The sequence below is a fragment of the Bacillus rossius genome, chromosome 3, assembly GCF_032445375.1.
Source record: "Bacillus rossius redtenbacheri isolate Brsri chromosome 3, Brsri_v3, whole genome shotgun sequence".
Classification (NCBI taxonomy): Eukaryota; Metazoa; Arthropoda; class Insecta; order Phasmatodea; family Bacillidae; genus Bacillus; species Bacillus rossius.
The window spans coordinates 127,729,950-127,746,114 of record NC_086332.1 but is presented as its reverse complement, the minus strand read 5'-3'; the positions used below and the strand labels follow the sequence as shown (position 1 = coordinate 127,746,114).

General features: G+C 40.4%; 1 protein-coding gene across 8 annotated transcripts in view; it reads right to left on the bottom strand.

Moving 5' to 3' along the window:
- The window catches only part of LOC134531234 (NADPH-dependent diflavin oxidoreductase 1), a 141,581-nt gene that overhangs the window by 78,096 nt on the left and 47,320 nt on the right, over positions 1-16,165 (bottom strand). For 6 of the 8 annotated variants that reach the window (XM_063366911.1, XM_063366912.1, XM_063366913.1 and 3 more), the window contains exon 4: positions 1,262-1,379. In XM_063366911.1, the coding sequence (XP_063222981.1) occupies positions 1,262-1,379 (118 nt within the window). Of the gene's footprint in view, positions 1-1,261; positions 1,380-7,308; positions 7,433-16,165 lie in introns of all 8 variants that reach the window. The other 2 variants (XM_063366917.1, XM_063366918.1) reach the window with 1 other exon arrangement.

The window sequence follows — 16,165 nt, the reverse complement described above, 5'->3', positions numbered from 1 at the left end:
GCTCAGTTGTGCAGCTTGCAGCCCTGATTAGAAGCTCATGTAATCTTTCTAAATCACACAACTTAAAAAAGTACCACCAACCTATAGGTGAATCTCCAAACGAGGACCTGGCTATTAGATCAGCTAAGCAGCTTGCAGCCTAATGTTTCTGCTAGCTTGCTCAATCACACTACTATGCATCTACCACTGATGTCTATATGACTCTCAGACTGAGGAACCCAGCCCACAGTTCAAGTGGGCAGCTTGCGTGGGCACCAGAGACTTTGTGTGGGCGATCTGGCAAGAAGCAACAGTTGAAGGTTTGAAGGCACCTACCTCTTTGCCCGTCTGCCTTGCCGTGCACATATGTTAAGGAAGAAAGGATCTTACAGCTTAATGATCTACAACATATACAGAAAGCAGCATCTCACCTTAACTATTTGCTCTTATGCACGCTCCTTCCAGCAACTTCAACCACGTGCCTATCTTCTAAACCTTCACGCCCCTTGTGTCCAAGCAACAAAGCCTCGTCTGGCACATAACTGTCTCGAAAGACACAGAATGATCACATGACTAGCACACTTAGCAATGTCTCCTGTCCAAGCACTTGTCCTACTTGTTGCTATGTCTGCCTCTCACGGCCTCCTAGGTATCTCATCCAGGCGATATTTCATTACACTATTGCACACACCCTCTCGGCTACCTTCCGTACAGCCTTGTGCATTGTCACATTGTTCAACAGGCAGTTGCAGTCTGCTATTGTCTACTTCAATTCCAGGCACATTGTGATGTACAGTTGCCACAAATCAGAGACATAAAAGTGTTGTCACTTAATTAGTGGAGTCTTTTTCTAACTTTTTAATTTTTTGAAAGTAGTGTTGGTGAGTATGTTCATTTTTGTGCCTGACTTATAAGTTTGTCACTAGAATTAATTTCATAGCTTTTTGTAAAGGTTTAGATAAGCACTAAACCAGCTTCACTTCACACCCACCCTTCAACACCTCCCATGCACTGTTTTAATATGTCCAACATCTGCATCTACAGCCAAGGAATTATCAAATAATATTGTATATTTGTGTCTATAAGACACCACTGTCTTCATGCTTTTCTTTTAAAAATTAGTGGGAAGTAGAGATTATCATCATACAATTGCGCTGCACCGTCCGGGAACTGGCCAACCACGGCAGTAGGTTTAACCTGTTGTTACAAAGCCCTTATAGCACCTTCTGCAACATAACAGAAAACTGGACTCAAACATATAAGTATTTCAAAATATATCCACCTGGAAGTGTAACGGCGAAGTTGTTCGCGTGTTATCGATGACCGACACAGAGGAGTATCCGTCACCCCACGACGCTGTCTCTGAAGCAGCTCCTGGCGGAAGAACTGTCACATTCCACCTAGGCACACACCATATAACACATTCTCAGACCCCTCTTTCTTTTCCCGTTATACTTTCTGCCAATTTAGTGTTTAAATTTAACTGGGAGAAGTACAGTGAGGCCACGTTGTTTCCAGGTGCCATCTGTCGTAATCCAGTGCTCCTCCTGCCACGAGCAGAAACTGTAGTTCACGAGCTTTACAGGTTCAAGTCTTCCATGTTTACGATAACGAGAGCAATTATCTTATTACGTAGAACACTCACTAAGGAGTAAAATTGGACTGGCAGTGATTAGAACTTCGTGCCCAGTAGAATATTGCCTGCTCAATGTTAGGTACATGTTTGAATGTACAGGATTCATAAATCATTATTATTTTTGCACTTATTAGTTTAAAACAGTACTTGAATATGAAAAAACTGCTCATTCTGTTGCTGGTTTGTTGGCTGCACTGCAGCAAAAGAGGGTTCATTGCAGCCCATGTCTCATAGATGCTATTTTTTGCTAATTTACACTTCAAATACTAGTTTTTTTTACTTGTTTCTAAAATAACCATTATTTTTTATTATTTTGGACATAGCATAACTTTTTTTAAGATATATTAGTTGAAAAATCATTAATTTGTAAAAATTAATTATTCCTGCATAAAATGCCATACAACTGCTACACATTTATTGAAGCTGGGTTTAAAAACCATGCATGAGTGTAAGTACACAATATCCTCCCAGCAACTAAAGCACAAAAACTAAGATACATAGTTTATAAAACCTACAAATCTCAAGACATAACCAACCCTACAACTTAATCTTTGTAAAATTATTATGTTTTACACAAAAATGTGTGAAATTATTCATAATTTGATTTAAAAGCATCATTTTTGCTTTTAGAGTGTGATAGTTAACAAGTAAAAATGTTATGCATGAGATAAAAAGAAAATCTAGTCTTCAATACACATGAAGTATATTTTTAAAATGTTTACGAACACTTCAAATACAAAGGATGGAAAGGAATTCTGAAATGCAAGAAGTTGAAAGTTTGCCAATGCTTCCATAATTTATAAAAGAATAAGTGAGAACGTCGTTATTTAACTTTTTGCAACTTTTATTCTTGCATTTCTTGCATAGTTCATAACCTCTGCCTCTGTTTTCAAAATTTTGATACAAAATATAAAGTTTCAGATGCAAACCTGTCTTGTAGACTTTTCATGACCTGGCTCACCTATCCATTAAAAAATCTAATACTAATCAAATGTTTTGACTGCAGATTGTTTGAGACACATGCACACGGATAATTATTTTTTTTTGGCAGGTCAGATAATACACAGCAGGCTGCAGTGTCTTGCATTTTGCTTTAGCCTGAGCACCCACCATGTGACCACAGCTGCACTGCAGGTGCTTGGCTTCACTCCAAATTCTAATCACATGACCACTTTTCCAGTGTTGTGAGTTTAGGGTTAACTTTCATCGCAGTAGTTCTTGTGACGGCAATCTTTCTGCATGTTCCATGTGTCTGTGATGCAGCCATGTTATGTTAATCCAAGACAACTTCAAAATATAAGTCCAACCAAATCATCCACATGATTTAAGGATTACTGTAGTGACATAGTTTTTTTTTTCCATTTCGTTCTAGATTGTAGACCGTTCTACTTGTTTTGTTATTATTGGTGGAAAGTGTTTTTTTCTTTTGGTTCTGTATCGGTTTAGCCATAGTTCTGGGCCAGACGTCACGTGGGGGTTGTGTGCGGTTGGTCGGTGTGCAGGCTGCCGAGTCGCTGGTCGAGGCAGTGAGCGGGTGGATTTACTGCAGCAGTTGCGGTAGTGTGTGAGGATTGGCCGGCAGTGAAGCGTGTGGGGCTGACAGCACCAATGGCAGTGAGGGTTGTGTGCGGTTGGTCGGTGTGCAGGCTGCCGAGTCGCTGGTCGAGGCAGTGAGCGGGTGGATTTACTGCAGCAGTTGCGGTAGTGTGTGAGGATTGGCCGGCAGTGAAGCGTGTGGGGCTGACAGCACCAATGGCAGTGAGGGTTGTGTGCGGTTGGTCGGTGTGCAGGCTGCCGAGTCGCTGGTCGAGGCAGTGAGCGGGTGGATTTACTGCAGCAGTTGCGGTAGTGTGTGAGGATTGGCCGGCAGTGAAGCGTGTGGGGCTGACAGCACCAATGGCAGTGAGGGTTGTGTGCGGTTGGTCGGTGTGCAGGCTGCCGAGTCGCTGGTCGAGGCAGTGAGCGGGTGGATTTACTGCAGCAGTTGCGGTAGTGTGTGAGGATTGGCCGGCAGTGAAGCGTGTGGGGCTGACAGCACCAATGGCAGTGAGGGTTGCGTGCGGTTGGTCGGTGTGCAGGCTGCCGAGTCGCTGGTCGAGGCAGTGAGCGGGTGGATTTACTGCAGCAGTTGCGGTAGTGTGTGAGGATTGGCCGGCAGTGAAGCGTGTGGGGCTGACAGCACCAATGGCAGTGAGGGTTGTGTGCGGTTGGTCGGTGTGCAGGCTGCCGAGTCGCTGGTCGAGGCAGTGAGCGGGTGGATTTACTGCAGCAGTTGCGGTAGTGTGTGAGGATTGGCCGGCAGTGAAGCGTGTGGGGCTGACAGCACCAATGGCAGTGAGGGTTGTGTGCGGTTGGTCGGTGTGCAGGCTGCCGAGTCGCTGGTCGAGGCAGTGAGCGGGTGGATTTACTGCAGCAGTTGCGGTAGTGTGTGAGGATTGGCCGGCAGTGAAGCGTGTGGGGCTGACAGCACCAATGGCAGTGAGGGTTGTGTGCGGTTGGTCGGTGTGCAGGCTGCCGAGTCGCTGGTCGAGGCAGTGAGCGGGTGGATTTACTGCAGCAGTTGCGGTAGTGTGTGAGGATTGGCCGGCAGTGAAGCGTGTGGGGCTGACAGCACCAATGGCAGTGAGGGTTGTGTGCGGTTGGTCGGTGTGCAGGCTGCCGAGTCGCTGGTCGAGGCAGTGAGCGGGTGGATTTACTGCAGCAGTTGCGGTAGTGTGTGAGGATTGGCCGGCAGTGAAGCGTGTGGGGCTGACAGCATCCAATGGCAGTGAGGGTTGTGTGCGGTTGGTCGGTGTGCAGGCTGCCGAGTCGCTGGTCGAGGCAGTGAGCGGGTGGATTTACTGCAGCAGTTGCGGTAGTGTGTGAGGATTGGCCGGCAGTGAAGCGTGTGGGGCTGACAGCACCAATGGCAGTGAGGGTTGCGTGAGAAGAGTGAAGTAACAGTTTCGTGGTATGGTGGATGCGTGACTGGGAGGCCAGAGCTTGAAGTGATGTGAGAGATGTGTTTTGGTGTTTTCTAAAGAAATTTGTGTTCCACTCTGAGGAAATGAACAGCATCTGAGATGTGAGCAAGATGGTTCCACATAACACAAGGGTGATAGTTCTGCTTTTGGTTTGATTAAGAGGTAAAAATGATGGTATGGGGTGTGACGCATCTCTTGTATGTAAGTAAATAAAGTAAATTAAAGTAATGTTTATTTACATCTGGGTAATCTTTTATAAGTATATAAATATTTAGATTTATTTAAATGTTAAGAGGCATGTTACCACTAAAACAAAATGCAACCACCCCTACCACCACGAGCACATCTCATCTCTGGTGCACCTTCTCCCGCCATCACTGCGCTGTTCCTGCTCTCTAGAGCATTGTGTTTTGAGACGGTTCTGAGCCATGCATCTAGCCTAAGCTATACTCGCTAATTCTTCCCCTCCTGCCACTCTTCAGCTCTTCAAGCACGTTCGTAGTCTGAATTACCTCCTCCCCCTGGGACCTGATGTCACCAGCCATCTTAGCACCTCATGTTTCCCCTTTTTTAAGATATGCTCTCTGCTGCCCACTTGCTCCATTTTTAACTATCAGCTCCAGTCCTATGCCTAACTCTGTGCTCTGGAGGCCTTCTTCCTGCATCTTTGTCAACTAAGTAGGCTTCTTAGTTCCTCTGTTTTCCACTCCGAGTGCCACCCGTCGGTCTTGCTTCTATCCCACCCCCCAATCTTCTGCTCCCCCGCTCTACCCTTGAGGCAGCTTGTGTGTTACTTCATCCAAGTATAGTTCAATGGATAAACATCAGTTAATTTGGGAGTGCAACTTCAGAAAGGAATCACTATGTAATTCCTGTAAACTAGGAATTTAGTCCCTCTTTGCTTTTTACTTTTTCCACTGGTCATTAGTTTTCTAACTTTCTTCCAGGATTTTAAATCCTCCGGATTTAATGTTTATTCCTCTCTACAGCGGACTAACCTCTGGATGCCCCTATGTTATGGGGTAAGTGGAACCACCAACCTAACTTCATCAGTAAATTTATTGATTTATAATTTGTAAATTTTTAATTTTGTTGCCATCAGTTTTTTCTTTAATAGCTTCTTCTTGTGTGTACAGTGGATTTCCCAGTCTGGGACCTTCCAGTTTCGGATTCCGGTTACATACCTCTGTCTTCCCACCAGACTACCCTGAGGGTGCTTTTCTTCGGGATCCTGGGAGATATGCAACCAGCTCCTTGAACCAACCCCCACCGGACATCTGGCATGCAGCATCAGCAAATTCAACTAAATGTGAATTATCTTATTATGGTTTTATACCAGCTTGTTTTAGCCCAAGGTTTCACAGCTTTTGGACAGTGAAATTTGCTGAAACACAAAAAATATCACAAAAGGACTCACTCGCAAATAAGAATAAATTTGTCTTGATTGTAATCAGAATAACTATGTTAACTGCTAATTAAAAAAAATATTGTCCACTGGACAGTTTACTTTTTATATTTTTTTGAAGAACCAGACTTAATCTTTGTGACTTTTCTTTAGTTTACTTACCAAACCAAACCAATCAAAATTAAATATGAGTGACAAACTAGACATTATTATTTCTTTCTTTCTTTTTTTCTTTCAGACATCCTGTAACACATATGTTCAAATTAACAATACTGACATGCAGGTAGCATGTGAGTGTCTGCATTTCTTTTTTGAATTTTATTTTTTAATGTTTTCCCTCCCTAGCATGCCTTCCACACTTTTACTGGTGTACCTCTTAACCCTGGGCAAACAGCCTCTCTGAACAACTAGGGATGGCCACTTTACACACAACTGTATTAATTAAACCTCTAACTTAATGTTTGCTAGTATAATTATTAAACTACATTTTCCATGCTGAAATATTTTTTTTTGTTGCTTTAACTTAGAAAGATATGAACAATAGTTTGCTTGTAATTATTTTTAGACATGAATATTTAGTTTTCATATACTTAGGATGTTAAAATTAGGTTTTACAATTGTTTAAAAAAGCTAATTCCACAATAATAGATGCTAAATATTAATGAAAACATACATGCTAAATTCGGAAGATGATAATTTTTCCAGCATCTATAAACATCAAACAAAAAGTACGAGAAAATGGAGGCCCATTGCCTTTAAGCTTAGGGCACCTTCATCTCCAAACCTACCAGTCAATAAGACTCTTGTGCTCTCAATGCTTAACTACTTCCACCCATCACAATAAAACTTAATTCCGCATATATATTCACAAATTAGCCTTGGTGATGTTACATGATGCCTGCTGCTCTCACTTCAAGCTGGCGGTTCAATAATGTTTATAAAATGAATTTAAAACAGGTACCAGCATGGCCACAATGAAGGTGAATTTAAATTGCAGCATTTACAATATTGTTCGTACCAATAAATTACTGAAGATTGAAAATATATAATTACCATTTAAGACATTAAAAAAATTATTAATATAATTGTCCTGATTAAAAAAAATACAAAAAAATGCAAAATAATCTTACAAAGAGATGACATAAAAAACCAAAAGGTTTCCAACAGTCTTAAATGGATACTATTATTAGCAGTTATTTTTTAACTTCTAATTTAAAAACCTTATGATTTTAATTTTATTAGAACTAAATCACAATTACAACATACTATGTATACTGGCTTATAAATCCCTGAATTTGACATGATAAAGAGTTGTTAGTACTTGCATCTGAGCAAAGTCATCCCAGATTATACTGCAGTCGTGGAAGCCACAGCAAACGTGGCGGTGATACTGCGGTGGATCGGCAGAGCCTTCTGCAGCCTGGAGATGGAGGGAGACATAAAACAGTCCTGGAACCGATTGGGAACGAGCCAGGGCTATGACTCACAAGCCAAGCGCTCTAAACTTTGAGCTAACAGGTCAGACATAACTTGCCCAAGAGTTCTTGGTTCAGTTGAGGGTAATATATTTTGCAACTGTTATTTGAAAAGGTTGTATTTAATACTGGGCACTGTTAGAATCTGGCTATTCAAGTACACACACACTGTCCGTGGGTACCGCATGCAAGTACTACGTGTGACTGTTTTTCCCGCTAAATGATAGCAACAGTTTATCATTTTTTGTCTCGTGTGTAGTCATCAAGCTATGCCCTATGTGCAACTCCACAAACTTCCTTTCCCGACACGCTCAGGGCTTCTTTTGCATTAATCCTGTGTGTGACGAGAGGCGTGTGAGCAAGCCACTCCAAACAGTGCCGACCCGGTAATGAAGGGCAGCAAGCAGACTCAGTGCCATGCACCCAACCAATAATTAATTTACTGTAACTTTTAGCTTTACTTGAGGGTCTTGTGTTCCCGGGTCAGTAACATTTCAATGAACATTATATTAACTGCCATTTTTTTAAAGAGTGATTTTGTACGAAGGTTCTGGAAGAAACTAACCTAACTCCTTCCTCTTGATGGTGGCACGGATCCCAACAAACTTAACGATCTTGTGTAAGGCTGACAGTGGGCTCTGGGCTTTTCCCAGGCTCTCATCATCGTCTCCTAGAGTAGGTCGCCAACTGCACTCTGTTCTTACTGATATCCATCATCCAAGTTATTTAATATATTCTAAAATGCTTTTATTTATCCTCGGGAGCCAACCTCAGGTAACAGGCTATTTAATTAGTTTTAATAGTCACCCTCAAGTCTGAAGTCAGACATATCTGTGACAGACTGTTCAGCCTCCAGGTTGGCCTGGACCTTACGTATTCAAACTGCATGCCGCAGGGCCATTTATCCGCTTACTTATTGCTGTTTGTGATAGTTATTGCTTATTGCTGAACCATGTGTGATCTGTTCGGCTACATGGTGACTGCCTTCGGCGGTGAGGTGTGTGGAACACACCCCAAGAGCCCGTTTAGTAACATTAAACAGCATGGCCGATTCTCAGAGCAAATAAGGTATTCAGCGGTGGTACGGTCTCATCTTCACACGGACAATGCCGCCCCCAGAGACACGTGGTGCTGCTTATTGCATAACAACAATGCAGTTGATAGAACAGTCTCAATCCCATCAACTTACAACCAAGATACAGATAAGTACCATGTTTTATCACATAACTGTCACACATTTTATGCTAAAATCAAGTTTGAAAAGTAGGTGTGCAATTTTTACATGAGATAAGCATTTTTTGTTGAGGTAAAGTTATTTATAAAAACAAAACTTATTGCATGGAAAGTATGTTCAATTAAAAAGTAGAATATATAATGCACACCAAACAATTTAAATAAATAAGTTATGCAAAAAAAATTCCATTCAACTTTAAAAGAAAAACAAAAACCATAACCCAAACATGAGCTGGAACTAACGTATAACTATCGTATTGTAAACACTAACCACAAAAGAGTGCGGGCTATAAAATGTAGTTTACTCGGCATGAGAAAAGATTGTGTGCGTTGCATATAATCTACGAGCTATCAATATCAATATCTGACTACATGCGCGCACTATACAGGCATCAACGTAACCAAACATGAATGATGTCAACTAGTGCTGGCTATATTTTTATAAGGCCCTACACGGCGATGACGAAGACAAATAGATAATTGTTATAAAACAACTTTAAATAAAACGTCTTTTAAAGAAAATTTACTAATCTGCCAACTTCGTAAGCGGTGAAATCCTAACAAATAATGGATTTCAACTTTAAAATATATTTTTGTATGGGAAAAAAAGGGAAAAAATAATATATATCTTAGTGAGAAAATGGCGGGACCTAAACATCTGACTGTATTGGACAGGAAATCATATTAAGCAGGTACATCTTAAACGAGTTATACTTTAATTGTAATTACTGTATTCTCTCACTATAACTACTTAACTACCTGCCAGCAACTTGAAAACAGATTGCTGTTGCAGCTGCTTTATCCTGTCATGTTTGCTACCAACACAAAGCGCTCAGAATCGAACAAAGGGACCAAAAACATTGTGCTCTGGAACGCACAGTCCAAGAGAAAGTGTGAGTGCAGGTAACGGAACTTGGTGACTAGGGACCAGCGTACATGAAGTGTGTGTCTGTGTGTGTCTGTGTGTAGCTAAGTTGTAATTCCTGTTCAATGTCAATGGTATGTACTGTGCAAAGTGTGTTTGACCGAAGCACATGGACAGTGTAACGGGCGCCTAGCAGGCAAACACGTGCATGTGCTGCACTATCTCGGAAGTACAGAGACAGGCTGGTGCCGTAACTGTGGTGCTTTCAAGAACTTCAAGTACGTAGTTGAAACTCAACTAACAAATTTCAGGGATCTTTGGTGCATGTGTAAATGGTGTCGCGACAAGAAACATGAAACGTGTGAAGAACGTAAACATGTCTCAGCAGCACAACGCCTGATGCCGTAACGACCATGCCACGTGTGAACACGATCCCAGGAGGACCCATAGAGCTGCCTGAATTCATGGGAAAGACGAGTGACGATCCAAGAAAGTTTGTACGCATGTGTCATGAAAGACTGGAACGTTACAGCATTTCGAACGCAGAACGTGCTGAATACGGGTGTCAAAACATGGTGGGGCATAGTTAACGAGTTAGATATATCATGGAATGGAAATAAAGGTGCGAATGGAGCTCAACTGAATCAAGCATGGTCAGAGATAGTAGAGGCGTTCATCATTAAGAAAATCAGTTCTCCCAACTAGCAACATATCATTGGAGCTGGATTTTGAATTGTGTGCGTTGCACCATAAACCTTCACCCAGTTGGAGAGGTGCTTCCTCTTCTATCCTGACTTCCTCCCTGGATAGCTCTTCAACCCCCTTCCGCGCCAGCGCACTGAATTACGATAGCTGTGTTCAGGAATAATGGCCAGCACCAGGTCTCTTCTATTCAGGTCACTGAAGGTGCAACATGCTACAGGCTAATACCGGGCTTAGGTTACTTGTGGCAACGCTAGTGCAATGTGTCTATGTAAGAGCACAGCGGATTGAATGAGTTAGGCTTTCTTTCAAATTATACCTTTCAGCACCACTCTTGAAATTTTTTCCGGAAATCTGTTTTTTTTTGGAGATAATGTTTACTTTCTGGTTCAAATAAGGCTCATCTAGTCGGGCAAGACGTGGTCCTGTCCTTTGCATTTACATAAGAATTTGTAAGCTTTGACGGTGCTTGTAGTTAGGCATGTGTCGGACCTTGGTTCAGCGAAGTATTGCGCCTTCAGTTGAGATAAGATGTGTGCCGCAAATTTGAAATATTTCGCACAACGTTATTTTTTAAATTCCCTCACATAAACTTTGTTAAACCATTGTTCATCCTGATTAAATATTTCCTACTACAGTCCTGCGACCTTTTCCCAGCGCCGCAACTGATAGTATTAGTCATCATTCTTCTTCCCGCCTGGAGCCACGAACGCGACCAGTAACAGTGTCCAGCTTCCTGACCGAGAGCGCTCCCAGGGCAGCCCACTTCCCAGAGCTCAGCTTAGGTTAGCAGCTCCAGTCATGCCCCATTCTAATATTCCAGGGCTGTCAGGCACGTATCGGCGCCCGGCCTAACACTTTTTTCATGATCCAGCTGACCCCCCTCTTCCATATTTTCCAGGAATCACGCCCAGAGCAACGACCGGGGCCATTAACCTCGAGAACATCTCGCTGGCCGGCCAAGGCCTGCTTTCGCCATCTCATGGCAACTAGGCCAACTAACTTACCTTAGTTCGGCACTGAAGCGCGACCTCTAGTGGCCGCAATCTCACCTCTCTCTAGTTCCTCTTTAGCTCGACAGAGCGCGAACCAGTTGGTCCTATAAGGGCCAGGCTTACGCTAGTACCACTCGTAGGACTTCTGTAAACTAACCGCGAATTGGTTCCGTCTGTTCCCCGACAGAGTGCTTCCGGAGCGTGATTAACCTCCGATGCCCCTTAAGTTAGGCCACAAGCTACCTTTGTTATTTTTTTCTTTTGGTTGGCGGAGCAAGTCCTTCACGCGCTACCTCCAGCCAATAAGAAAATAGTTCCCCCACTTCCGGGCCTCTGGGCTTCTAGCCTAAGTTCTGAACTACATGCAGCCAAATGCATTGAGGAATTCATCCTTCTGTCGTCACCGTGGCTTATGGCCCGTGACTTTATTTCGGAAGCAGTCTTGCCACGACTAAATTAAGGGATGTGATCCCTAGAGTCCAGGAGTCATTTCAAGTTTTGTTTTTATTTTCTAGTCTGCTAGTCGTAGTTCGGATTACTAGGTAATCTCATTAGCATGACTCACGCGTGGCTACCGCAAGCATTCGTGCAGCTTCCGAGGGAGTCATTTACTTCATTCCACTCCCAGAAAGGTAAGTGGAAAATTCAACGCCCTTTTGCCTATAGTTGGCTCTCTACTTAACTTTTGCCCTAACTTCTCAATTATTGTTGCTTGCCACTTTAATTTCTACTCTTGACCACTGGACCTCCTTTTTCCAGTGGAGTCAGAGATGGCGCAAGAGTGCAGGGTTTTCTCTGGCTCAAGCCCATCCCGGAAGTCAACTCAATTTACGCCTTTCCCTCTGGAATGGATTCTACGAGTATCACCCGCTTCTAGTCACCGCAAGTAAACAGTCAACGATCAGATATTGTTAAATCAAATTATGTATAGTCCCGCACTGGTTGGGCTAACAAACATTTCAACTTTAATCAAATTCTTTATGTTAGTTCTTTTTGTAAAAGCTTGATTATGTCAAAGGTGAATGTTAAATGTATATTCCAGGTAAAAGTAATTATCCATTTGTAATCTATACGTTTAACGGCCGGGGCCCCCATTAATTTTGATTAGTGTAATTTTGTAATTTCCGAGATTATCAAAATAAAATAATGAAAATCATAATTAACAATAAAAAGGGTAAGTTTTAAGCAAACTTCTTTTTTTATTTATTACTTCAATACGATTCACTTTCTACTTCCTATTGTGAGAAGTAAGTTCCTTTTTTTTTAATGTTTCCCCCTTGTGTACCTCTGAGTATACTGTTGTGTCTTTCGCCTACTTAAAGCAGCTTCCAAGGCTTTTATAACAAATTAATATAAAGGTTTCTTTAACTACACAAGGACAGTAACAACGTCGACTTAAATTTGGTTGTGCATCGTGATGTTAGACATTGCACGTAACTGTACTCTGCACGCTATGGTTTTTTAGGTGGTGACGTCACTTGCACCATTTTACTTTGAGAATCGGGCTCGCCAGTTCAATGGAGTCCATGCCACACAAAGTGGGTGTATGCTACACGAGACAGGTACATGCCACTAACGCGATTTACAGAATCAAAGAGAAGGGTTATTTTGTCCCTGATATGTACTTTCTTGTAAGGAATGTGTTTCTGACATAACAAAGCGGCTTGGACGTGGAGCATGAGCGGGCATTCCGAATGATAGTACGTAAACCCTTCAAGTTGGTTATGCTTCGGGTATTTGTTTGTCATTGGTATAGCAGACAAAGTGTACTTACTGCACCAAATGGCATGAGTCTTGTTGTTATAATTACTTCTGGTCTTTGTGAAATGTTTTGTGCACAGTAGACGGCTTGTAGACAAGGTTAATTTCTCCGAAGCGCTAGCTGTCTCGTGTTTTGTATAATCATACTGGGCTAGTTAGGCTAAGGACACAATCTTGCATGCAGCAAATTATTTAAGTTTGCCCAATCTCATCTTTGCATGTGCTTGTAATTAGAATGGTTGTCTGTATTCTCTTTTCTGCATTGTTTAAAGTTATATTGTATTATATGGCCGCTATGTTCTGTGTGATGCAACTCGTGTAATCTGGAATTTTTGTAATCTGGAATTTTGCATGTACACTTCCTACCAGCCTGAAGTCATAATTATGTGTGTAGTAATATGACAAGTTTTCTAATGTAATTGTAATTGAGCTTGTGATCAAGGGTAAAGCATTGTTATTTGTGTCTGTCAGAACGAAACCAATTAATTTGTGTATGAAACATTGATAGTTGAATACTATGCTGAAATTTATTTACACCTTATAATAAGAGTTTTAAATGGGTTTTTGGTAATTCCCTTCAGGATTTTAGACTTTATTTCGACGAGTGAACTTTTTATCAAGTGACTGAAGTTATCACCACTTCAAACATCTTTTTCCTGAAATTGGTGCATCGCGAAGATACATAAACGATCATTAGCAGTGAAACTGTGGGAATAATAAGTTCAAGATCCTACAGTTCTGCAAAATTTAGTTCACTGACTAGTTTGAAGTGGTGCTGAGTACTTCGAAGTCCTGTGATCATCGGTGCCTACCAGTTCGTGGTAATGACTAGCTGATGACCATCAAGACAACCAGCGATGTTTACGGTTTCCAGCTGAGTGGAAATAACTTCAGATTAACCCTTGTCGTAAAAACAGGTAACATTCTTGTTGGAAAGGACTACTACTGGGTTACCTATTGGTATGAATTGATGCTAATACGATGGTATGTTTGTAGAGTAGTAAAACTGTTAAATTTTGTGTGTATTTTAAAAATTAGAATCCAGTTTTAAGTATCCTGCTTAGATATTTGATTTATCATAGAAATATCTCAACTTCCATTTAACTTATTTATTTAAAATTAACTTATCTTCATTCAATTTACATCCTCAATTGTGCATCTTTTAAGTCTATTGTAACTACTAATTAAATTCATCCCAGAGGTTACTTAGTTCAGTTAAGATTTTTCATTAGTGCTGTATCGAACAACTAGCAACCTTAATGATTCTTTCTTGACTACGGGTAATTACTTGTACTTAAAGTACTCATGCAATAGTTAAAGTTCTGTCTGCTATAAAGAATTGATAATTTACACTTTTAAGCTGGATGCTAGTATCGTTAGTGAGTAGAAATTATACTTTAGAAAAGAACACAGTTACTACCACATACACTGTTTCAATGAATGTGTTAATGAAAATGTTTGAACTAGTTATCATCAATGCAACATCTAGTTACACTATTTGTTGATTAGTCATATGTAAACTTACGGACTTTTTCAATAATATAACGTCTATACTGGTTAATTAATTTCGTAAATGTAATAATTTTGTTCTTTGAATTAACTTTAACTATATGCTGGCGCCCATCCTTGTATTTGAATTACATGTTTTGCTAGTGCCATGTATGGAATAACTGAATACCTTTAAGAGTCAATTTAGAAAGCAAGTTTCATTGAGAATTTAAGATTTGATTAGAATAAAACTAACGCCTACAAAATCAATAATCCTTGATACTATCTACTTACCTCCAGATATCACACCTAATGTTTACTGGAATTATTTTGAAGCCTTGGAAGATAAACTGCTAGTTTGTTGTGATGATATATTGATTCTTGGTGATTTTAATGTGCCTGGCATTGACTGGTCTAATTCTCATCCTGATAACATTATACACTCACATGTCAAATCTAAAGCCAGTTACCTACTTAACTTCACATCCAGCCTTGGTTTATCACAATTTAATTGTACCCAACCAGCTATAAATCTCTTAGATCTGTGTCTTTCTAATCTTCCTCATTGTTTGGTATCACATTCTGCTGATATCCTTATCAAAGAAGATATATTCCATCCCGCTTTAAATATTAACATCACATTAGAAACATGGCATAATAATATTAATCCCTCTACTGTGTTCAGAAATTACAAAAAAGGGAATTATCTTGGTATTTACAACTCTATTAATGAGTGTGACTGGTCACACTTTTATAGTTCTACTGATGTTAATGATCTCGTGAATGAACTAACAACTTGTATTTCTGAAAAAATTGATACTTCTATGCCTCTATCCAATAAAAAAAATTGAAATATCCTCTTTGGTTTTCCAGCTAATTAATATGTGCTCTTAAATCTAAAAAAACATTTCCACAAGCTGTACAAAAGAAACAATAATCTACTCTACTATGCGCAGTTCTCTCATTTTAGAAAATCTGTGAAATCTCTAATTAAGCGCGACAAAATCCATTGGACTCAAACAAAAAACAACAATATCAAGAAAAACCCTAAAAGTTTCTGGAGATATGTTAAATTAATGAAAGATGGTTATTACGAACAACTTTCTCTTAAAGTAAATGGTGATATATCAAATGATCCGAATGTGTAACGAATGTGTTTGCTCAGTATTTCTCTAGTGTATATGTAACCCCAAATACTTCTCCCCAAATAACTACATCGGTCATGTCTTTTGAGACTATAGCTTTGCCTAAAATTTCTGAAAGTCTGATACTTTGGTCAATTAAGGACTTAAAATCTACTAAATCCACAGGTCCTGGTGGCATTCCCAATTTTATTCTTAAAGGCTGCGCCCAACTTTTAGTACTTATACTTTATCACATTTTTAACACCAGTTTGAAAACGAATATATTTACCAATAATTGGAAAATAGCAAAAATGATTCCTTTTCATAAAAATGGTTCAAAATTAGATGTCTCAAACTACAGGCCAATATCATTACTTAATGGGTTCTCCAAAATTTTTGAAAAAATTATAGCTAAATTTTTAAATTTTCAACTTTGTAATATTCTCTTCAATAATCAACATGGTTTCAGGTCTGGTATGTCTACTACCACTAATCTTCTTACCTTTCTTAATCCTGTATATAATATAGTTACTAATTGG